Source organism: Rhinoderma darwinii, chromosome 11 (genome assembly GCF_050947455.1).
Source record: "Rhinoderma darwinii isolate aRhiDar2 chromosome 11, aRhiDar2.hap1, whole genome shotgun sequence".
Classification (NCBI taxonomy): Eukaryota; Metazoa; Chordata; class Amphibia; order Anura; family Rhinodermatidae; genus Rhinoderma; species Rhinoderma darwinii.
This window is the reverse complement of record NC_134697.1, coordinates 24,722,084-24,745,789: the sequence shown is the minus strand read 5'-3', so window position 1 is coordinate 24,745,789 and position 23,706 is coordinate 24,722,084. Positions and strand designations below refer to the sequence as shown.

Below are 23,706 nucleotides of genomic sequence, written 5' to 3'. Positions count from 1 at the left end.
CACCAAGCTTATTTGAGGTAGGGATTTCAATAAAGATTCTCTAGAAGTAGAAACGTTTTTCAGGTGTTATCCCATAGTAATAAGGTTGGGAATCACTGATCTAGTAACAGCTATTGAAAGGTATTGCTTGCAATACCATGACTAGCCACTTGGTGTGCTGTTATAGTGATACAGTGAGAACTCCCAAAAGACCACGCCCTTATCCGGACAAGAATGATTTTCAGTTACACCACATACTATACATAATGCTTATCTACTTTGAGAAGGGAATCCCCTAGAAGACTTCTTTTCAATGCAATTTTGGGTGGTCGTCTCAAAAAGGTATCACTGTATATGTTCTTGAACAGGACCTGTCAGTTCTCCTGAAAGGTCTTTTTTAGTTTAGAATTGTATTTCCAATATAATAACAATTTCTCGAGCATATTTTTTTTAGAGCTCTACGTTGTGCCATTCTGGTTTTATTCCGCCTAAAAATTTATGAATAAATTGACTACTGGGTGTTACCAGTTGTGGGTGTGTCCCTACACAGACTGACACTGTCCAATCAGTGCTGACGTAGTGAGACTATGTAGGGACACGCCCCTTTGACAAGAGGAATGGTAACACCCAGTTGTCAATTTATTCTTACATTTCTAGGAAGAATAACAGAAAAATGGTACAACAGAGTTCTAAGCAAAGATGCTTCAGAATTGTTTTTTTCATGGGGAATACAAGTATTTACTAAATAAGTAATTTCAGGAGAGCTCATCTGTCCTCTTTTAACGCGCTAAGGAGAGAGCTCATTCTGTCAAATGCTTGTAGTGCTATACCCTAAAATACTGTTCCCCAACCAGTGGCTCAGAAGCCTGCGGCTCTTAGGAACCCTTTGTGTGGCTCCCCAGCTGTTGGCACCTACAGACACTGTTATGCACTAGTGGTATCAGGGATGTCATAGCATAACTAGAACTTGCTGGAATATATCACTACCTATGATAGGCGTAAAGGCAACATCTACTGATCATACAAAAGGTTGGGGACAAAAAAAATCACCTAGTGGTAAATATACTTAGTGCATATTATTTCTGTATATACCTGGGGTGGTCTTGGATAATTTATTAATTTGTATTTCAGGTCTTTACTAAAAATTTTATATTTCAACCCTTAATACCTCTGCATTGAATTATAAATTCAGCAAAAGGCATTTCTGTGAATCTAAAGAGATTAGATCATTGCACAGATTGTGCACTTGAAAACGTCATTTCCGCACATACCAATCTCCGGATTTCCCTCTCGCATTCCTTTTTGATTTTGGAGATCTCCTCTTGATGTATATGATACACACTCCTAATTTCTGCAGCCTTCATTTTATCAGCTTGAATAACCACAGACAGAGCTTCCTCCACTTGTTTTTTGGCTCCTTTAAGCTCAAAAATCTCTTGTTGCATTTTGATTTTCTCAAAGTCGAAATTTTTTTTGGCTTCTTCCTTTGCCTCATTATAAAGCACGGTCTTCACTTTGTCTGGAGCCGCGTCTCTCAGGGCATTCACCACAGCTTGCAGCCTCTGATTCTCATTATCTTTAATTTTAATAACCCGGATCAATTCAGACTCATGCTGCCTCAAAAGGGCTTCCCGGACAGCTTGGAGCTCCTTCATTTTCTCCTCATGCAGTTTAGCCTTAAGCTCTGTCACAAAAACAATATTTTTATGCTGTTCGTGTTCTCGAATTTGGCGGATTTCTTGGTTTTTCTCTCGTTCAAGCTTGCTCACCTAAAGATCAATGGACCAAGAGAAAATATTAAAACTAATAAAATAAATATTTCTACAAAATATAAAAGCTATAGAAGAAAAAAACAATATAAATCACACTACCAGACAGAGTTTATAGGGCGCTTCCTAGACAAAGAGTTATAAGGGTCCTCTATCATACAACTCTGATACTGCTGCTGCTACTTCATCTAAAATACTAGGAAACTGCATAAACAACAATTCCATAATATATTTCTATTATTGGAACTGCAGCTGGTAGCAATCTGAATATAGGCGAGCAGCCACAGTGACATTCCCAGCCAGTAATTTCTGTAAATCGTCTGACGCTATAGTGTTTTGCAGAATTTTATAGCTATTTAATGGATCAATTGCAGGACAAAATAAAAATAAAAAGGAATGTATAAAAATTACAACACTAACCAAAAAATCTGCTTAATAATCTGTAGGAGCCTTTTCTACCCAATAGAGGCAGCAATATTGTGGGCCAAACCAATACAGAAAAATAGGGGGGGGGGGGTGCCTTGTCTGTTGGGGAAGAACCATAAGTGTCATGTGTAATTGCTCTTTCAGACACCCATTTCCATTGCAGACAACTGTAGGGAAGTTTTTGCCTGGGACAGCACACAATGTAAATGGCACTTGACCAAGTTACTCGTCCAATAACAGGAATTCCTGTCCTAGGCAGAATTCAATCACAAATTGCAGTAATTTATCATACTAGTTTTTTTTATCCTGCTTCCATTCACACAATCATACAACCACGACTAGAGGGATCTTATGGACAACGGATGTATACAAGTTGTATTGAACACAATAAGAAATCCCTCTTTAGATAGCTCCCCCTAATAGTGACTGCAGGAAGCCAGAATTTTATCATGTATCTGCTTTAATGGCTGTGTAAAGGAAAGCAGGGTCTTTGGAGCTCTTAAACATAAAAAAAAAACCTGTTATAAAGATGGATTATTAAATCAATCAGAACAGAATTTTGGACTTAAATGATAGCTACATTATTTGAAACGAGAGAGAATACATTATGCTCCAGTAATGTAAATGGAAGGCTAAATTTGAAATCTCTGTAACCAGGGTTGTTGTGCATGCAAGAATAAGCTCAGTTCAGGAGGAAACCCAGAGATGTGTTGATGGTGCAATATCCTAATGACAGCTGGAGACAGAAGGCTTCATCGTATACACTGAGTCTGCATAAAAAAATGCAAGGACTATGTACATTTCACTGGTTACGATTATGTTATTATTGTTCCCAATGTTACAGTTCTCTGCAAAGTAGTCACCTTTATCCAGCAGTTTTTTACACTGAATAGTTTCTTCTTTATGAGATTAGAAGAACATGGCTACTTTCTTCCAGAAACAGCGCCACTCTTGTCCATGGGTTGTGTCTGGTAACGCAGTTCAGCCCCATTGGAACTAAGCAGAAATAACAAAATACTGTCCCTGGACAAGCAGCCCTTTTTTTCGAATGTCATGCAACCTCGTCAATGTAATATAAGACAAATGGCAGTAAATACATAACACAGTTAAGGCCCATTTGCATGGAAAGACCTAGTAAACTAGCTTGAAAAGTCGTTCCCGAGGATCTAATGGACATTCGACAGCAGGAGTGACATTTTTCCCAATGACCGCCAGTGAGGTATCACTATTTTCCCAAGCTGGGCTCACATGAGAGCTAGACAGCAATACCTTCTGTAAAGAATCGTGAACCACCCCTTACATGAGCCAAGGAAAATAAAAGGAGTTTTCCCATGAAATAGAGGATGGGTGATAAGTATGATCGCTGAGGGCCTCACAGTTGGGACTCCCCATGATCACTAGAGCTGTGCTTGGCGGTTTCCATTAGTCCTTCAGAATAAAATTCAAACTTATTACTCTCACCCACAAAGCTCTCCACAGTGCTGCACATCCTTACATCGCCTCCCTCATCTCTGTCTACCACCCTACTCGGGCTCTACGTTCTGCTAATGACCTTAGATTAAAATCCTCCTTAATCCGAACCTCCCACTCCCGTCTCCAAGATTTCTCTCATGCTGCACCCGTCCTCTGGAATGCGCTACCCCAGACAATCAGATTAATTCCCAATATCCACAGTTTTAAACATGCCCTGAAAACACATCTTTTTAGACAGGCTTATAACATTCCCTAATCGGACTCCTTTCCATGGCCCTCCTTTTAGATTAGTCATCCGAATAAGATTGCCTCACACGCCTTCTCTTCATGTCCGTCATACACGGAGACTGGCTGGTGACCGGCTCATGCAGCTTTATGTTACCACCGCATGTGTATAAAAATGGCCGGACCATTGTACAGAACAAACACTGTTACACTTTGTGTCTCCCTTATGTCCTCATAGATTGTAAGCTCTTGCGAGCAGGGTCCTCACTCCTCTGGTTTGAATTGTAAATTAACTTTGTCACTATGTAATGTCTGATATTGTTTGTTTCATGTTCTCTCTAAATTGTAAAGTGCTGCATAATATGTTGGCGCTATATAAATAAAGATTATTATTTTTATTATTATTATTAGTCCAATAGACTTTGATTGGTGACATGTGAAGAAAGCTGACAGGTCCTCTACAAGAGTTAACAAGATACATATTTCAATGTACGGGGTTATATATACTTTAGTAACCATTTGTTATTGCTCTAATGTTTCTAGAATACAAAATTTACTTTGAAAATTGTGTTGATTAATCAAACTGTTTTGTGTATACAGCTCATATGCAGATCTAGGTGTCTCCATGGTTACAAACTACTAATAACCCCTGTGAAGTCTGATCCTGCTGTCATGTGGTACTTCCATCCATCTGCCCCCTCTCATAACACATGACTGTAGGATCAGACTACACACAGCGTTTGTCTGTAGTCTGTAACCATGACGACACATAGGTCTGCAGAGGAACTACAGACACCAAATGGTAAGAGATTCTTAATCAATCATTATTTTATATACAATGGTGCAATAAAAAATTTTTTGCAAAAGGGTACTTACCCTTTAAAGCAGAGTTTATATGTGAGATAAGGTGATCTTCATATTCAAACATTGACAAATACGTATATCAAGTACTATACAGGTAAAATGGATAAGTCCTAGACATTGCTTACATACCCAACCATATAAAATATACTCACCTTATTCTTTTCCTGCTGGAGTTCTATTTGAATATCAGTGAGTTTAGCCCTTAGGTCTTCATTGGCGACCTGTAAGGAAGCTAGTGTATCAGGTCTCTCTCCCTTAAATCTGCTGCTGGCACCCTTCTTTGACATTGTGAGGTGGAGTGACTAGAAGGGCGCAGACCGGATCAGAGAGGGAGCCTCTCTGCTTCACAGAGCCAAGTGCTTCTTATTCGTTTTCTACATTTTTCTTGTTATCTGTGAAAAAAAAGAATGACATTACTGCACCTTAGATTGTTAATATTAATTCATATTTGTTTTCTTTATTGACTTTATTAAAGAGGTTGTCCCATCTACCAATCCCGTTCTCTAAATGAGGACCTGCTGGCGATCAGCTGATTGCTGCATGTTCGGCGGGTGAAAAAAAAGCAACCAGTGGCCACTGCAGAGAAAATGTGTTATTACATGCCACCCAGACCATGCTGAGTCCTCCAGAGTGGGAATTGCTTTTGGCGGCATCTCCATCCGTTCTGTCATATATGGTGGGGGTGTCCCAAGCAGGGGACCTTCTTCAATGATGACTATATGACCAATAGGGCATACGGAGAGGGATTGTCATAATGGGACAACCTTTTTACATAGAAATTGTAAAAAGAAAAATAGAAATACAAAGGGAAGGACACTTCTGCGGGAACATATAAAATGGACAGATCCGTATAATTATGTAGGCGGTTGAAGTCTGAATATGATCTGATTAGATGAAAAAGACTTAACTAATGGACTAGCAGCAATTGTGTTTCCAATTTCCATACTGCAATAGAAACATTATGATAAAGTCAGAGGTTAAATACAGCATAAAAAGGGTCTGAAAAAAGTGGAAATTAGGATGAACTTTCTGGGGACTAAAAGGACAAAAAGTGTAATAATTTACCAAATTCTGAAGAGATTAACTGCATACTTGTTGGCTACACCTCCCCCGAAATAATCTTGAGAGATACTGTACCTCAAAATATAGCTCAAGATGGTGAATTTACCATTCCCCTTCTGATTTACAATGCATTCGGAAAGTCTTCAGACGCGTTCAATTTTTTCACATTTTGTTATGTTGAGACTTTCTGCTAAAACAAAATATCCAGGATTTTTTCCCATCATGCTGCACTCAATACCCCATAATGACAAAGTGAAAACAGAATGTTAGTAATCTTTCCTAATTCATTGAAAAGGAAAAACTAAAATGTGGCATTCACGTAAGGGCCTCACTCAGGACGTAGTTGAAGCAGCTTTGGCAGCGATAACAGCCTCCAGTCTACATGGGTATGATGCCACAAGGTTTGCACACATAGATTTGGGGATTTTCTGCCATTCTTCTCTGCATATCCTCTCAAGCTCTGTCAGTTTGGATAGGGACCGTCGGTGGACAGCCATTTTCAGGTCTCTCTAGAGATGTTTGATTGGGTTCAAGTCAGGGCTCTGGCTGGCCGGGCCACTCAAGGACATTCACACAGATGTCCCTAAGCCACTCCTGTGTTGTCTTGGCTGCGTGCTTAGGGTCATTGTCTTGTTGGAAGGTGAACCTTCGGTCCAGAGCACTCTGGAACAGGTTTAAATTAAGAATATCTCTGTACTTTGCTCCATTGATTTTTTCCCTCAACCCTGACCAGTCTCTCTGTCCCAGCTGCTGAAAAACACCCCTACAGCATGATGTTGCCAACACCATGCTTCACTGTAGGGATCGTATTGGGCAGGTGATGAGTAATGCCTTGTTTCCTCCAGACATGACTCTTAGAATCGAGGCCAAAAAGTTCAGTCTCGGTTTCATCAGACCACAGAATCTTGTTTCTCACAGTCTGAGAGTCCTTTAGGTGCTTTTTTGCGAAGTCCTTTCATGTGTCTTTTACTGAGGAGAGGCTTCTTTCTGGCCAGTCTGCCATAAAGCCCAGATTGGTGGAGTGCTGCAGTGATGGTTGACCTTCTGGAAGTTTCTCCCATCTGCACACAGGATTTTTGCAGCTCAGCCAGAGTGACTATTGGGTTCTGGTCACCTTTCTTACCAAGGCACTTCTCCCACAATTACTAAGTTTGGTGGGGCGGCCAGCTCTAGGAAGAGTCCTGATTGTTCCAAACTTCTTCCATTTAAGAATTATGGAGGCCAGTGTGCTCTTGGGAACTTTCAGTGCAGCAGAAGATTTTTTTCGTACCTTCAAATCTGTCTTCACATAATCCTGTCTGAGTTCTACAGGAAGTTCTTTCCTCCTCATGGCTTGGTTTTTGCTCTGATATGCATTGTCAGCAGTGAGACCTTACATAGACAGGGATTTGTCTTTCAAATTATGTCAAATCAAATTTATTTACCACAAGTGGATACAAATCAAGATGTAGAAAAATTTTATAGATGATCTAGAGAAATGGGAGGCCCCCAGAGCTAAATGGCAAGTGTCATAGCAAAGGGTCTGAATACTTATGTCCATTGAGTTTTTCATTTTTAATAAACTTGCATAAATTTCTAAAATTCTGTTTTCACTTTGTCATTATGGAGTATGGAGTGCAGATTGATGGTCAAAAAAGGTGAATATTTTTTTTATTTTAGCACAAGGACTCAACATCACAAAATGTGAAAAAAGTGAAATGGTTTGAAGACTATCTGAGTGCACTGTACATGCATTAGATGCGATTTGTCATTAGATTTGAGCAAGGGATCTGCGCCGAAATCCATGTCAAATCTAGCTACTGTGAATGGGGCTCTTTCACATTTGTGTCATTAGGTCAGTATTATACATCAGTAAAACCAGGCCAATATCGGGAGTGGGATCTACACATTGAAAAAGTATAATGGAAAGATTTGCACCTCTTCCCTATTTTGAGTCAACTCCTGGTTTTCGCTTACAAATACTAGTGCAATATAATGCCCAAAATACTGCCATGTGAAAGAGTCGAAAACAGTGCCATGCCTGTCCACAGGTTGTGTGTGGTATTGCAGCTCAGCCTCATTCTCTTTAATGAAGTTAAGCTGCAGTAAAATACAATAAAATATACAAGCCATGGGCAGGTGTGGTACTCTTTTTGGAAGAAAGTGGACTTTTACTAATCGTCTACAACCCTATTTAATGTTAATCTAATTACAATGCAAAAACAACCATAGTTTTCATATAAACCTACAGTATATCTGTTGTATTGATAGTTATAAAGACAAATAAATACACAACATAAAAGTTATTGCCTGAATCATGTGTCAAGAATGAAATTACGTTCAATTACTTTAGCTGTGCATATGGAGAAAAATGTACCCCACTTAGAACAATAAAATGGGTCACTGCAACGCAAAGAGTTTCTCCATACAATATTTAGAAAGGTCAGATCATTTTTCCTACATACTACGGGGAATTTCATTCTAGTTTCTATGGCTTGCGGAGATTCCGTTTCATGGCATATTACGTTGATTATGATCTGGTTCCTCGTCCATAACTCCTTCATATATATTCTGGTTTTATGTGGACAGTAAATCCTGCTGGTTGACTGTAAAATACAACAGTCACCATAAACCATAATATCCGATGAAGCTTAGATGCTCCAAAACGTCTATAACCAAACATTCAGGCAATGTACTGCTGATGTTCACTCAATACAAGACTATTCATGGAGGCTAACCAAAGCAAGCCGAGACTTACAAACCCTATTAAATGGCTTTTACGCTTTATTATTATTTTGTTGGGAGCGTTTTAAAAGGTTTTCTGGATAAATGTATCTTGAAAATACCCTAAAATGAGGTTCCTTCCTATGGAATACTATAATTTCCACATGAAAGTTGTAGATCCAAACACAATCACCCATATGAGAGAGGTGTAAACAGAATCACAAGGACTAAAGGCCCTTTTACACCGGCCGATAATCGGCCGGTGCAGCGAGCGCCGATCAACGAGACATCGTTGATCGGTGCTCTTTTGCTCCTGTCACACGGACCTATGGATGGGGACGAGCGGTCATTACTCCGATTGCTTGTCCCCATACATTATTAGCATGTCAGCGGCGCGTCTCCCTGTTTACACAACCAATAATATTTAACTTTTTTAAAACTATACGATCAGCAGATGATCGAGCGTTTGCTCGTTCATCTGCTGATCGCTGCCCTGTTTACACAGGGCAATTATCGGCAACAAGCGTTCTATGAGCGCTCGTCTGCCCGATAATCGCTCAGTGAAAAACCCCCTTTAAGGTCCATCCTGGGCCGTGTGAACGAGTGCCGATCAACGAGACAGGTCGTTGACTGGCGCTCGTTTGCTCCTTTCACAAGGAGCTAGTATGGGGACGAGCAATCGCCCGTCCTCATACATTTGTATCATGTCGGCAGCACGTCTCCCTGCTTACACAGGGAGATGTGCTGCCGAAAACGGTAATAGTTTACACTTTTAAAACGATTCGATCAGCAGATGAACGAGCGTTTGCTCGTTCATCTGCTGATCGTGGCCCTGTTTACACAGGGCAATTTTTGGGAACTCGATAATTGGCCAGTGTAAATGGGCCTTTAGGGTCAGTTCACAAGGCAGATTTTGCGTGGTGGGTCCTGCGGCAAAAATTCCGCCGTGTGAACGGGGCCTTAGATACAACCCAAATCCAAACACAATACAAATCAAAATACAACCAAACAGGAACTTTAAAACTAGACCAAAAAGATTATCATGGGATTTTAGCGTAATTTTGCCAATACCAACCTAACAAACCCCTTGCTTTATGTACATTTTCACCTTTTTCCCATGCCATCCCCAAGTATAAACACATGTCCTCCAGAACTTTAAAAGCCCTATTCCATAACTTCTTCTGGCTTCATGGGCATCCTATAGGAAAGAATCTCCAATCATATTACATGGCACATTGTATCTGTTACATAAGTCAAATGTTGTTTTACCATTGAACAGGCTTTAAAGATAATCTTTATTACAATATTATTGTTTCATTTTAAATAAAAAGTTCCCACCTTCTTGATTAGTACTCTATCTTATTCAGGTCTGCATCAGAGCTGTATACACAAAACGAAAGGACGTTTTAATCAAGACAATTTACAAACTTACCAATTTTTTTTATTTTAGATGCATTGGAGTAGAAACTAAAATGGTTTGCAAAGGTTTAACCATAATGTACACTAAAAACTCGTTTTCTAAGGTCTATCTCTAAATCAGTATATTATTGACTCATTAATGGAAAAAATAATAAATACCAAAAGTTTTAATTGGTTTTTAAATATCTTCCCATTAGGGCCCTGTGCATGGGTACGTATAGCCACCATTAGACTTCTAGGGGAGAATACCTCCATACATATGGAGTCTGATGAATCTAAGTCGGACGGATACAGAGGTATAACAGAGACCCAATGTACTTCTATGGGAGCCATATAACAGCTCTGTATAAAACGAAGCTGTAATATAACCGTGTGCATGAGCCCTAATAACATCTCAGGTTTTTACTGTGTGTCCAAGATGCACAGAACAATTCTTGATAAATCTACTTAGCCATGGTCTGTAAGATGTGAACTTGCTTGTGAAAACATGTTATATTAGATTATGTAACATACTTGCCCAGTAGTACATTAGATTACAATACACTTATGCCACGCACAAAATGTGAGATGCATCATACAGCCGGGCAATGTTGGTCAATCATAATATAACATTCTCATGACTTGTATTTTATAACTCTAACATTATTCGGAACAATCCACCATGACAAATCTGCTGAAAACCATCTACAGGATTAACAAACAGCAGCCGCTTGGCCAGAAACGAGCTTCAATTCTGTGACCTGGATTCTGGTATCAGCCGGAAACACTATAGATCTCTTCTCCGAGAACTAAATTAAGTCAATGGATAATGCTCCTAAATTACAGTCTATGGACACGTGCCCATTCAAGAGATATGAAGAGCTTGTATGTATTGGTGAGGAGCACAATCTTTTCATGTACAGATGTAGCCATCTTTAACTTGACTTTTAACTCATTAAATACACAGTGTCAAAGAAACTTTAACTGGGTTTTAATGGCTTTTCAATGGCCTTTGTTGTGTGATATCACGCGGCAGCAAGTTATCAGAGTCAAGATAAACTTGGCTACATCTGTATGCTGGATGAGGAATTGCTAGAATGTAAGAGTTTACACCCAACCTTGCATCCTCTGCAAAATATACAGCTCTTCATATTACAGTATAAGATCCTTAGTATGAGTTTGACCATTAAACAGAGCAGAGCACATGGCAAGACCTGGAGCTCCTATGACCCTGTTCACACTGAGTTTTTTTTACAGATCTTTTGACGCGGTAACCGCATCGGAAAATGCGCCAGAAAATGGGCGAAAATGGCTCCCGCGATCTGAAAAACTGTCTGGCGGGAAAAAAAGCGACATGCTCTATCTTCGAGTGTTTACATCTTTGACCTCCCATTGACATCAATGGGAAGCAGAGAAAGCGTATGTCGCTGCGTTTTTTGAGGCAGAATTTTCTGCCTGCAAAAAACTGTGTATGAACATAGCCTTAGAGTTCATATTAAGGACCTATCGGCACAGTGGCTCCATATGTAGGCGGCATGCTCCCTGGGTAAAATGGCATGCTAATTTTTTTCAGAGATTCATAGAATAGATACAAAAAAAATGACATACACGGATCCGCAATACAGCCGGAGTCCAGTCGATCCAGTTTATACCTCATTTTCTTGCATTGATTTGAAAGTGGTTGAAACTGCATTACTGTTGTTTCAAAAACAACTTGCCTACGGAAAATGTGGCTTTCAGGATTTGAAAAGCTGGTCTGTTTTTTTTTTCCAGAAACAGCGCCACACTAGGTTATAGGTTCTGCCTGGTATTGCATTTTAGCTCCAATCACTTGAACCCCTTTAATGGGTGCCATTATTTGTTTGGCGCCAACATTTTATCGTACACACCTATATTCATAATAACTTTAAGGAAATATTACAGCTCGGATTAAACAAACACCAGAAATGTTTAGGACATCATTATCCCTTACCCCAACCCAAATTTAGTTCAAAGGCATTTACAGGGATAAAGGGTCATTAAATATCAGTGGCTTAGTCTACCCTTTTCTCAAGCCATTTTTTAAATATAATCAAACTGTTCCTCAAACATTCATGGCTTATGCATTTAGAACATACATCTCTTGCCAGCTTTATCTAGTTAACATTCCAGCGACAGCAAGAAGATATTTTAGAACTATCAACAGATCAATAACTAGGATCTTTATCATTCCTAAGGTGTCACGGGTGGTGGAAATCGGTCAATTTTAATGCTGCTCACTTAAGGGAAAGATAGCAGTTGTATATCACCGCTTTTAACATTCACCCCATGTTTGGTCCACTTTTGCTTTAGAGGTTACTAGTAAAAGAGAAGCAGAATTCAGACATCTAATTCTGTTATATTGTTCTATACCCTACTCTTACCAGGTCCTAATTGAGCAATGTAATAAGGTTTGTCAGATGTAATAATGTAATGGCACTAGCAATATCCAGGTGTGACAAGGCAATATATTGAAGATACTGGATTTGTTTAAGGCACTTACAGATGGCCCGATACAGCACGGTGATCGGCGCTAGTTCGCTCCAATCACAAGGAGTAATCATCGGTAATGTATGTGGACAAGCTATCATTACGATGATTGTTTGTACCCATCCATTTTCGCCATGTTGGCAGCACATGTCCCTGTTTACACAGGGAGATGTGCTGCCTAATAGCGACCATTTTTTTGGGTCGAATAAAAGATGCGATTAGTCAATAATTCATTGGCTGATCATTGCCCTGTTTACACAGGGCAATAATCGGAAACAAGCTTTCGCACAAACGCTCGTTCAACCGATCATTGGCCCATGTAAAAGGACCTTTAGAAATAGCCAATGGTCAATCAAAAATAGGAGAGCAGATAATATTGGATATTGGAACTATCCAGAGTGCTGAAATCAAAACAGCTCACTTTAGTCTAACTACTTTATTATTTTATTACCTTAAAGTGGTATTTCCATCTTATAATGTTATGGAGTATCACTATATGCCATTTCTTCCTGATGGTCCTCTGCAACCCCTGCCGATCCTGAGAAGGGACCAACTGCTGGGACCCCACAATACTCAGAATGAGTCCTCTTCACAGATTTTCCCTGCACAATGGTGCCTCCATCCACCCGCTATGTGGGGAACTGCAACACAACTCCATTCACTTGAATGAAGCTGTATTGCAATTTCCTGTACAGTAGATGGACAGGAGTATGGCGGTACAGAAAAAAAAATTATTACAAAGATACCACGGTCTCCTTATTTTTTTTATTATCATATCCTTTAAACAAACTCCTTTACACACATCTTTGCCCAAATGATGCTTTTGGAAAGTACGGATTCTCCTTGCTGAGAATTAGCTAGTAGGGAGAATCAGTATTTTCCAAGAGCCGCTTCAAAAGCATCTCACTCAGCCAAGAAGAAACCTACTATGTTCTGATGAGGAGCAACAACTCCGAAACAGTGCTGTGTACAGATGGGGGTCTCTGGTTTGACTATTCACTCATGTCATGTTTCAAAGTTCTATAAAGAGTCAGACATTGACTTACAGAATAGTGACCTATAGGTGGCACTAGAGAGACAGTTTTCTTTATTCTGGAGTAGAGAAATTTTGCCCAAAACTTTTATGACTTGAAAGAATAGCACTCTATATTCAACAACACTCTTCTTACTCTGTCCTGGACATTGAGGCCATTGTCAGCTACTTGTGGTCACCTTGCCTTCATATAAGAATATACTTTCATGTTCTCTCCTGCCTCCTTCCTTTATACTCTGTCCATTAATCAGTCTGGTATATTGTTCCTCCCATAGACAGGATCCTTTGACCGCTGTGCCTACATACACAGGTGAATTTGCTTACTACACTCAGGTAGGCATATACCCACATGGCAGCTGACATCCAAGCCCTAAAAATTAGAAAAACAAGCTCATTCCTAGAGGGTTTCTATTCATTTCAAAGAAAGGGAGTCAGGGTGAAAAAAACGCTATATAACTAAGGTGAGACATGTACACAGCAGTTTTATAATGCACCCTGAGGCAGGGGTCTACAAGAAATTTAGCACAGATAACTGGAAATAAACATCTTAATATGATTCTTGGCAGAATTCCAGAGATCAATATTTCTAGATCAATTAAGAAGATCCATCAGGGTCTAGAAGACGATTAAGATGACCAAAATGATTCTCCATTATATGCCATAAACTGTATTTATAGGGCTTTATATTATTGTGTGTGCATGTAGCATGTCATGTAGCCAACGTCAATTATTCATCAGCTACAGCCTGAACTCCACTCCCTGCTACTTTGATGACCTTCTGTTTAAGCAATCGATGTAATTTATCCATGTTTCCGCTTAACAATGTGGGCTGTTTAGGGACAGAAGCAACAACAATCTCAGCTGATATTATGTATCAAGAGACAACCTATTAGAGACGCTACAATTATAATTTATTCATAAATACAATCTGTATGGTGAATATGCAAATCCTTACATGTTGTCAATCAGTATAACTGAAATCTGCTCTTTATTTCCATCGACTTCTTTGCCAAGTGGGATTAAAACAAACACTTTATAAATTAAGGTAAAAAATACCAATTCTATGAAGAAATACAGTAAAGTGTAGAAATGATGTAGGATTGTCTGGAAGAGTTTCTAGTGTCCTATTATGCCGTATTAAAGATATATGTTCCACTGCTACAACTCCTAGTATTTCGTATGGTTATACTACTTGTCTATCTTTATAAAGGAAGGCTAGTGGTTTTAAAGGCTATAGACACCATGGTCCTTTGAAAGTTCATCTAAGACCGATTGTGATCAAATCAAAGTTCATCAACTTAGATTCGATCAGATTTGGGTTCAGATGAGCATTCAGGAGAAGACAGGAGAGGCTAAAGAGTGAACTGACGGAGAACCCATCTGATGAAGTCGACACTGAACGTCCCTGAGCCAAAAAAATAAAAACCAAATGCAAAAAATGTTTTTCAGCCTAAAACAAATAAAATGCAATAAATGAGTACAAAGTTGTCCATAGCCTTTAAAGAGGCTCTGTCACCAGATTTTGCAACCCCTATCTGCTATTGCAGCAGATCGGCGCTGCAATGTAGATTACAGTAACGTTTTTATTTTTAAAAAACGAGCATTTTTGGCCAAGTTATGACCATTTTTATATTTATGCAAATGAGGCTTGCAAAAGTCCAAGTGGGCGTGTTGAAAAGTAAAAGTACAAGTGGGCGTGTATTATGTGCGTACATCGGGGCGTGTTTACTACTTTTACTAGCTGGGCGTTCTGATGAGAAGTATCATCCACTTCTCTTCAGAACGCCCAGCTTCTGGCAGTGCAGATCTGTGACGTCACTCACAGGTCCTGCATCGTGACGGCCACATCGGCACCAGAGGCTACAGTTGATTCTGCAGCAGCATCAGCGTTTGCAGGTAAGTAGCTACATCGATTTACCTGCAAACGCCGATGCTGCTGCAGAATCATCTGTAGCCTTTGGTGCCGATGTGTCCTCGCTCGTCCGTCACGATGCAGGACCTGTGAGTGACGACACAGCGTGATCTCTCGAGAACACGCTGTGTCTACAATGCCAGAAGCTGGGCGTTCTGAAGAGAAGTGGATGATACTTCTCATCAGAGCGCCCAGCTAGTAAAAGTATTAAAAACGCCCCGATGTACGCACATAATACACGCCCACTTGGACTTTTACTTTAAACACGCCCAGTTGTACTTTAGAAAGCCTCATTTGCATAAATACAAAAATGGTCATAACTTGGCCAAAAAAGCTCGTTTTTTAAAAATAAAAACGTTACTCTTATCTACATTGCAGCGCCGATCTGCTGCAATAGCAGATAGGGGTTGCAAAATCTGGTGACAGAGCCTCTTTAAGGTGAAAATCAATAAATCCTTTAGACGCTGAGACCTGGTTTAGCCTTAAGATAAATCTAATCTTGTACAGAAGCCTGACTGTATCATTCTTCTTTCTCTCTAATACTTGGTGTTACAGACTATAGATGGTACAAGGTTGATTGAGGCCCCTGAGCAAGAATTTGGTGTCGGTCCCCTTCTCTGTAACAGTGTCATGTATTTTGTGGTCAACTTAAAAGGATTTTCCAGTGGTTTGAAAAGTGCTAATTTGGGGCTAAAATATGAAAATAAAAAGCTTTTAATATATTTATCTCATTTATCTCTCTGTTTCCCCATTTCCAGTTTTCTCCATCCCCCAATCCTCCTTGTTTACAGTGGTGAATGAAAAAATTACTACTACTGCCACCCATTACTACATTTAAAAACATTTGAAAGTGATGGAGTGTATTGGGAGGTGGAGGCCCCTAGGCAAATGCCCCTTTTGCTCTCCCTACAATTCGTCCCTGTCACAGACAAAGATCACCAAGTTTGGTCCATGTGACATCCAAAACATGGACCAGCTTGAGGCAATGACTGGATTTTGAATGGCAATGGGATGGATCTCATTAGAGGGGTAGGCCCACAAAACACCACAGTCCTATGGGACTGATCGAGAGTCCGTCTTCGTCAGTACCACAGACAGTGAATGCAGCAGTAGTGCGCACGCTTGACCTCCGCTCCATTCCAACGGTGAGACCCCCAGCGATCAAACAGTTATCAACTATCCTGTGGATAAGTGATAAATGTTTTTCGTGGGCATTAACTCCTTTAATGTGCATGTTTTGTTTGGCCCCCACTATACCACCGGTTGCTTTTTAGCGTTTGCAGTGTGATTGACTTTGGCAGTCAAGTACCACCATTGGCCACCTTCCTAGGTATACATACCCAGGACAGAAATAATGGATGTACAGCAAGGCTGCTATATGTGTCTTTCCATTTCTTTTATGCTGTACTCTAGGGGACACACCATCACATTACATGATAATAGGCTGAAATTGATGGGCGTATGTCACTGTTCAGCTGTACGTTACACTTTGGTGGGCACATCTTAGATCCTTGGCTTTATTTTGTGGGCAACCTCCTGACACTGGATTTGAATTTTGAATTTTAAGCAGACTGGATAATTTTGGCAGGTTCAGGAGCATAATTTACCATCATGAGATGGGGAACTTCAGTTTTATTACTCTACAACTACCCTAAGAGGAACCTGGTGACCCTCTGGATGTTTCCACCTTCTCTTGTTAATGCTGTGTTGTCTTTCGTGAGAGAACCATATGGGCTGGGGTCTCACTTTTCCATGAATCCAGCTGTTGCTACAGGAGCTGCCGGTGAAGTGTGCCGGCCCTTAGCTAACTTCAAGGCCGGGCACTTCTGCATGAGCAGACTGTTGAAATTGCACTACATGTGTTACTAAGCAGAGGGGCTGTGCAGTGACTTAGTGTACTGTACTATATAATAGAAATGAATGTAATGGTGTGTAAATCCTAGCAATATGACCCACAGTAACTACACCTCATTAACTTCAGCAACATTAATCATTTCCTACATCCTGATTTTTATTAATGAGAACCGATTTCTTATTTTTGTCAAATTCAACAAGATATAGGGTGCTGTAAGTTTTTCATATACTTCCATTTTTGTCCAGTGTCTGGGTGGATGTACTAGATAGTCTCTGCATTTACTGGAGATAGGAGTATAATAATGTATTTTATTTTAACATTTTAATTTTTTTATTGCTTGATACACATGGTAGCAGGCAAAAAAAATTATGTGCACGACAGACTAGGAGAAATTACAATTGGCAATTATTTAAATGAATATTGCAAATGGAAAACAAAAATAGACATGACCAGGAAGACAAAATCCACTGATTTGCAGAAAAAACTGCCGTATATGTTTTCATCTTTGTGTCCTGTATAGCAATGTGACAATAATGACTATGGGTTGGACCGAGGACAACTTGGCTGGGCCTAGTGATGTCAGTCTTTCCAGATTGTGATGTCACTGAATGTGAGATGCTCAGCTAACTGAATGGTTGAATGTTAAAGGGCTTACCAAGGACTTAAACATTGATAGCGCTGATCGGTGGGTTCCCAGTCCAATCATAAGTGGAAGGCACTTTTAAGTCCTGAAGAAAATATTTAAAGTTTGTTTCTGTTATATAAAATGTAGTCCTTTGTAGTGCCCCATATAATAAAATGATCAGGGCCCTGAGCTTCCTCTCACTTCCCCCAGCTTTCTAAGAAATTGTGAGGGCAGAAATAATTTTTTCATTTGGTGGAGGATGGCCAGCTACACATCAGGTCTTTTATATGGCAGGACCACTAGGGGCAGTACCACCTGTAAAACTAAATGAAACCAAACTAAAATAATCAGTTATCGCTTAAAAGATGCTGATTCTGAATCTGTAAGTTTAATATTTCTACTCCCTTGCATTCCCTTGCTATAAGCCCGCAAACAGGCCGTGCACTGCATGTTGATGATAAGTCTTAAGACATACCTCCCAACCGTCCCGGATTCATCAGGACAACTCCCGGATTCCGCTGTTCTGGGCGGCCTGGGGGGTATGTCCCGCTGTCAACTGTATCTGCATCCTCAAGATGTAGATATAGTTGAACCCAATGCTGAAGCAAGGAACTGTCAGCTCCCTGCTTTAGCATTAGTTCAGAGCAGAGGAGCAGAGGGAGCTCCTCCGTTCGCCGAGGTCTCCCCATTCACAGCGCTACTTTAAGTATATGTGGACAGTGACGTCAGTGGCTACTGATTGAGCGGAATCCCCGTTGCCGATGATCTGGCCGGGGATTACGCTCCTAGAGGATACCTCCAAGGTCACTGTCCATATACGGACATTGATGTCAGGGGCTCCTCCTGGAGCGAAATACCCGGCCAGAGTAGGCAACGGGGATTTCACTCAATAAGTAGCCACTGACATCACTGTCCATATATGGACAGTGACATCAGGACTTCCCTCTAGGAGCAGAATCCCCTGCCTATGCTCTGGCTGGGGATTCTGCTCCTGGAGGGGGTCCCAATGGCGCTATCTACAGGGGGGCGCTATCTTCAATGGGGGTGTGGCACTGTCAACATGGACACTGTGGCACTATCTACAAGGGCACTGGCACTTTATATGTGGGCACTGGCACTAGGGGCAGCTTTGGGGCATTATACTGTATGGGGGCGGCTTTGGGAGCATTATACTGTATGGGAGCATCTGTGTGGGCATTATACTGTATGGGACAGCTATAGGGGCATTATGCTGAATGGGGGCAGCTATGGGGCATTATGCTGCATCGGGGCAGCTATGGGGCATTATGCTTTATAGGGGAATTTGTTTGGGCATTATACTGCAAGGGGCATCTGTGTGGGGACTATACTGTATGGGGGCATCTGTATGGGCATTATACTGCATGGAAGAATCTGTGTGGGCATTATACTGTATGGGTGCATCTATGGGGAAATTATCCTGTATGGTGGCAGCTAAAGGGTATTTTACTGTGTGGGTGTCACTATGGGAGCATGAAAATGTATGGGCGGGGATTGGGTGGGATTAGGGGATTGGCTTAAAAGAAAATATTTGCCCCGGCGTGCTACGCGTGCCACATCGGTTATCCCTCTTTGTGATACTTGAAAGTTGGGAGGTATGTCTTAAGAGTCCTTTCAATTATATCACCGAACTTAGGAGTCGTCTCTATGTATCAGCATGCGGTGCACAGCACATTTGCTGGCTTACAGCGGGGAAAAGCAGCTATAATGCCTCGTTCTTGTTCTGACACATTTGGCACAGGAGCTTTCTAAATATGACATTGTGCCAGAACACCATATTTTGTAATGTATTTACACCAGAAAGCTGGTTTAAATACAGTGATAAATCTGCCCCATAGTGTTCAATTTGAACTATTGGGTGTGCTTCTATCATACACAGCTGGGCAAACTTGCGGTATAACATATTAATGTCAATAGGGTTTTCCCCAGCCCATGGGTGAAGTGATTGTTTGGGGAATTGGGCACTGTCAGGGCCTAAAGCATTAGGTGGCCCATAGCCCGTCACCATATATATTTAATGGAAGACAGTCTGCTCCCCATCCCTAAAAAAAACAAAAACATTAGGGTGCTTGTAGCCATCACTAGGTGTAGTTTACTGCATACGGATTTAGGCCCCATGCACTCAACTGTAGATTTAATCCATCTGTAAATACTGTCCGTAAATACAGATCCATAGTCATTTATCTGTAAATCATCCACATATATGGAACAGTATCCGTAAATATGGTCCATAGTGCATCTGTAATGCATCCATATTTAACCCCTTCGAGACTAAGCCATTTTTTTTTTTTTGTTTTTCACTCCCCGCATTCCAAGAGCGATAACTTTTTTAATTTTCCGTCAATAGAGTGGTGTGAAAGCTTATTTTTTGCGGGAGGAGTTGTAGTGTCTTTTGGTACCATTTATAGTTCCATATAATGTACTGGGAAACTGAAAACAAATTCTTTGCAGGATGAAAATGGAAAAAACTGTGATTCCTCAATTGTTTTTTGGGTTCCGTTTTTACGGCATTCACCGTGTGGTAAAAACGACAACTTATCTTTATTCTGTGGCTCAATACGATTACGGTGATACCAAATTGATATATATTTTTTTTCATATATTTTACTACTTTTATTGATAATAAACTTTTTGTTAAAAGAAAAATATGTTTTGTGTTGCCACATTCTGAGAGCCATAACTTTTTTATTTTTTCACCGATTGAGTGGTGTGAGGGCTTATTTTTTGCGGGACGAGCTGTAGTTTTTATCGGTACTATTTTTTGGTACGTAGAACTTTTTGATCACTTTTTACAAAAAATTTTTTAAAGCTAAGTTGACCAAAAAACAGCGATTTGGCGCTTTACATTTTTTTATCTTTTTATATTACTTTAGGGGGAAAAGTGTTTTTTTCCTAACTCAATATTTTTTAAGGGCTTAGCAGAGGCAGAGTGAAGGCAGCCCTTTGGGCCTTCATTAGGCCCCTGGGCTGCCATAACAACCATCATCACCCCCCGATCTCACTCCAGGGGGGCGATGAGCTGTCGGAGGGGGCCGCCCCCCTCTTTTAGATGCCTCAGATGCTGCGGTCGCGATTGACCGCAGCATTTGTGGGGTTAAACGGCCAGGTGTTCCCGGCTGTTAGTCCCGGGTGTCCGCTGTCAAATACAGCCGACACCCGCAGCATATGGAGCGCGCTCCAAACATCACCCCCCGCACCCGGAGGTAATGGCACGTCAGGGTGCGTGAAGTGGTTAAGGATCCGCAAAAAGAAGAAAACCACAAATGATATGCAGCATCTGAATACCTGGCTTCGTCTAGCAATACTTCTGTAATTACGGACCGCTACATTTGCACATCCGTAGCTGTCCGTAATTACGAACGCGCTGTAATTACGGACAAAAAAAAGGACATGTTCTATCATTTCTACGGCATGGACACCCATCCGGAAAAATACGGAAAAGGTGTCCATAGCCCATACAAATGAATGGGTCCGCAATTACTGTCTGTAATTATAGATAAAAAATACGGACGTGTGCATGAGGCCTTATACAAATCCCACTTAATACAATGAGAACTATATAAACCCATATACAGCAAGTTTATATGACCACACGACCTATTTTCACTCGTAAATCGGGCGTTTTACGCCTCGAATTTACGCCTGAAAAGACGGCTCCATTACGCCTGCAAACATCTGCCCATTGATTGCAATGGGTTTGACGATGTTCTGTTCAGACAAGGTGTTATTTTACGCGTCGCTGTCAAAAGACGGCGTGTAAAAAGACGCCCGCATCAAAGAAGTGCATGTCACTTCTTTGGATGTTTTTGGAGCTGTTTTTCATGGACTCCATTGAGAAACAGCTCCAATTACGTCCGTAATCGACGCCGCTAAAAACGCGAGTACTTGCAAAAACGTCTGAAATTCAGGACCTATTTTCGCCTGAAAACTGCTCCGTATTTTCAGACGTATTTTGCGTTTGCGTGTGAACATACCCTAATGGGAGGGATAATAGTGTTCCTTTAACAACGTGTAATGAAGTAGTCAGAGAAGGATTTAGCTGCTGTACCATAGAACTCCCCCATGCTACAAAGACACTTTAAGGCCTCATGCACACGAACGTGCTTTTACGGCTGCAATTCCCCCGAAAATCCACGGGAGAATTGCGGCCCCATTCATTTCTATGGGGCCATGCACACGACCGTAGTTTTTACGGTCCATACATGGCCCGGGAGCCCGCACCGCAGAAAGAACGGACCTGTCTTATTACGGACGTGTTCTGCGGTCCGGGCTCATTGAAAATAATGGCAGCGGCCATGTGCATGGCCCGCAATTTGCGGGCGGCTCTCGGCTAACAGTCCGCTGCCGGCCGACCCGAAAATCACGGCCGTGCACATGGCTACGGTCGTGTGCATGAGGCCTTAGGTCCATCTTACTAGTAAAATTGCAAAAATTGGAAGATTTGAACAAGAGACCATGCAGCTTTACAATAAAAATATGCAAAAACGGGGCAAAGTTGCAAAGACAAAAATATAGGAATTGCTGCACTATACATGGGGGAGGCTTGGAGAGACGTGACGTGAAGCAGCAAATTGAGATTGGCTTTAAATAATGTAAAGTCATTTAGTATTTAGACTGTAGATGATGGCGTTTTGTGAATGAACCTATAAAACGTCTGCATTAGGAAGGCTTGGTAAATGGCACTTTCTCTGCTTTTATGAATGCTGTAGAGTTATATAATGGCAGCAGCTGTCACTTTATTTCTGCTATGAAACTTGGCTACATTACATGTTTTGCCAGACGCAGCTTTTCTGTTTGGAGGCAGGGATTTCAGAGGAGGATAATCTCTTATCATGAAAATAATCTGCACAAACACTCTAATGTGGACTTTAGGCTGCAATTAAAAAGAGCCAGATAGCTCTCCTGACATGTCTGTGTTAATAAATATTTGCAAATAACAATTTTGAAACATCTTTTCGTAGAACTTTGCAATTTGACGTTCCTCCGTTATTCCTCCTGGAAACGTATACATAAAATGACAACTGGGTATTACCATTCCCCTTGTCAAAGAGCCCTGTCCCTACACAGTCTGATACTTTCCAATCAGTGCTGACAGTTTGATCACGTGTAGGGATGCCCAGTTGCCCATTTATTCATACATGTTCTGTCTCCGAAAAAAGGATTGTCTCTTTTCAAGTGGATATCTCTACTATACCAGTCCCACCAGGATATTCACCATCTTCATTGCAAACCATTATTCCCATCTTTAGTGATTCGAGGCACGGCTCTGATCTTTGCATGTTTTACTTTTATTTGTAGGATCGGAATTTGATTACTGCTGGAACAAATCAATATCCAGACAGTCTGAGGGCGTCATTAAGTTCACAGTGTTCTGAGGGCCTGGTGTTGATATTTGCTTTATTATTTACATGGATAATTTTGGATTATGTTATCCATATATAAGGCTCAGAATACAGTACGGCTTAAGGAACAATATCAAATAACAATATAGCACTAGGATAATTTCACAAAAGCACAATGAGCAGATTTAATAAGTGCACAATCACATACATTATGTTTTAAAATGGCATTTAATGTAGATGTACAGCGAATGCTAACGAGCCACAGAACTATTTCCTATATAAAAAAAAAATGCACAGTAAGCTATGCACAGTCGCTGCATTTTTTTCCCCAATGGATAAAAATATTTGCAAAAAATCCAAGGACAAAGCGTGCTGTAGGTGAAAAAAAAATGCATCTATTATCTGGCTTGTGCACTGTGCATACGTGAAATACTAATGCGTGAATCAAACTTTCTTCACAAAATTTATTTTTTTAACCCTTACCCCTACTTATAAATGCCCTTGGCTGGGTGTC

General features: G+C 40.7%; 1 protein-coding gene across 5 annotated transcripts in view; it reads right to left on the bottom strand.

Moving 5' to 3' along the window:
- Positions 1 to 23,706, bottom strand: part of JAKMIP3 (Janus kinase and microtubule interacting protein 3) — a 119,810-nt gene that overhangs the window by 72,816 nt on the left and 23,288 nt on the right. For all 5 annotated transcript variants that reach the window (XM_075843170.1, XM_075843165.1, XM_075843167.1 and 2 more), the window contains exons 2-3: positions 4,889 to 5,128; positions 1,251 to 1,748 (exon numbers count right to left, since the gene is read on the bottom strand). In XM_075843170.1, coding sequence (XP_075699285.1) covers positions 1,251 to 1,748; positions 4,889 to 5,023 — 633 coding nt within the window. In that variant the 5' untranslated portion in view covers positions 5,024 to 5,128. The remainder of the gene's footprint in view (positions 1 to 1,250; positions 1,749 to 4,888; positions 5,129 to 23,706) is intronic.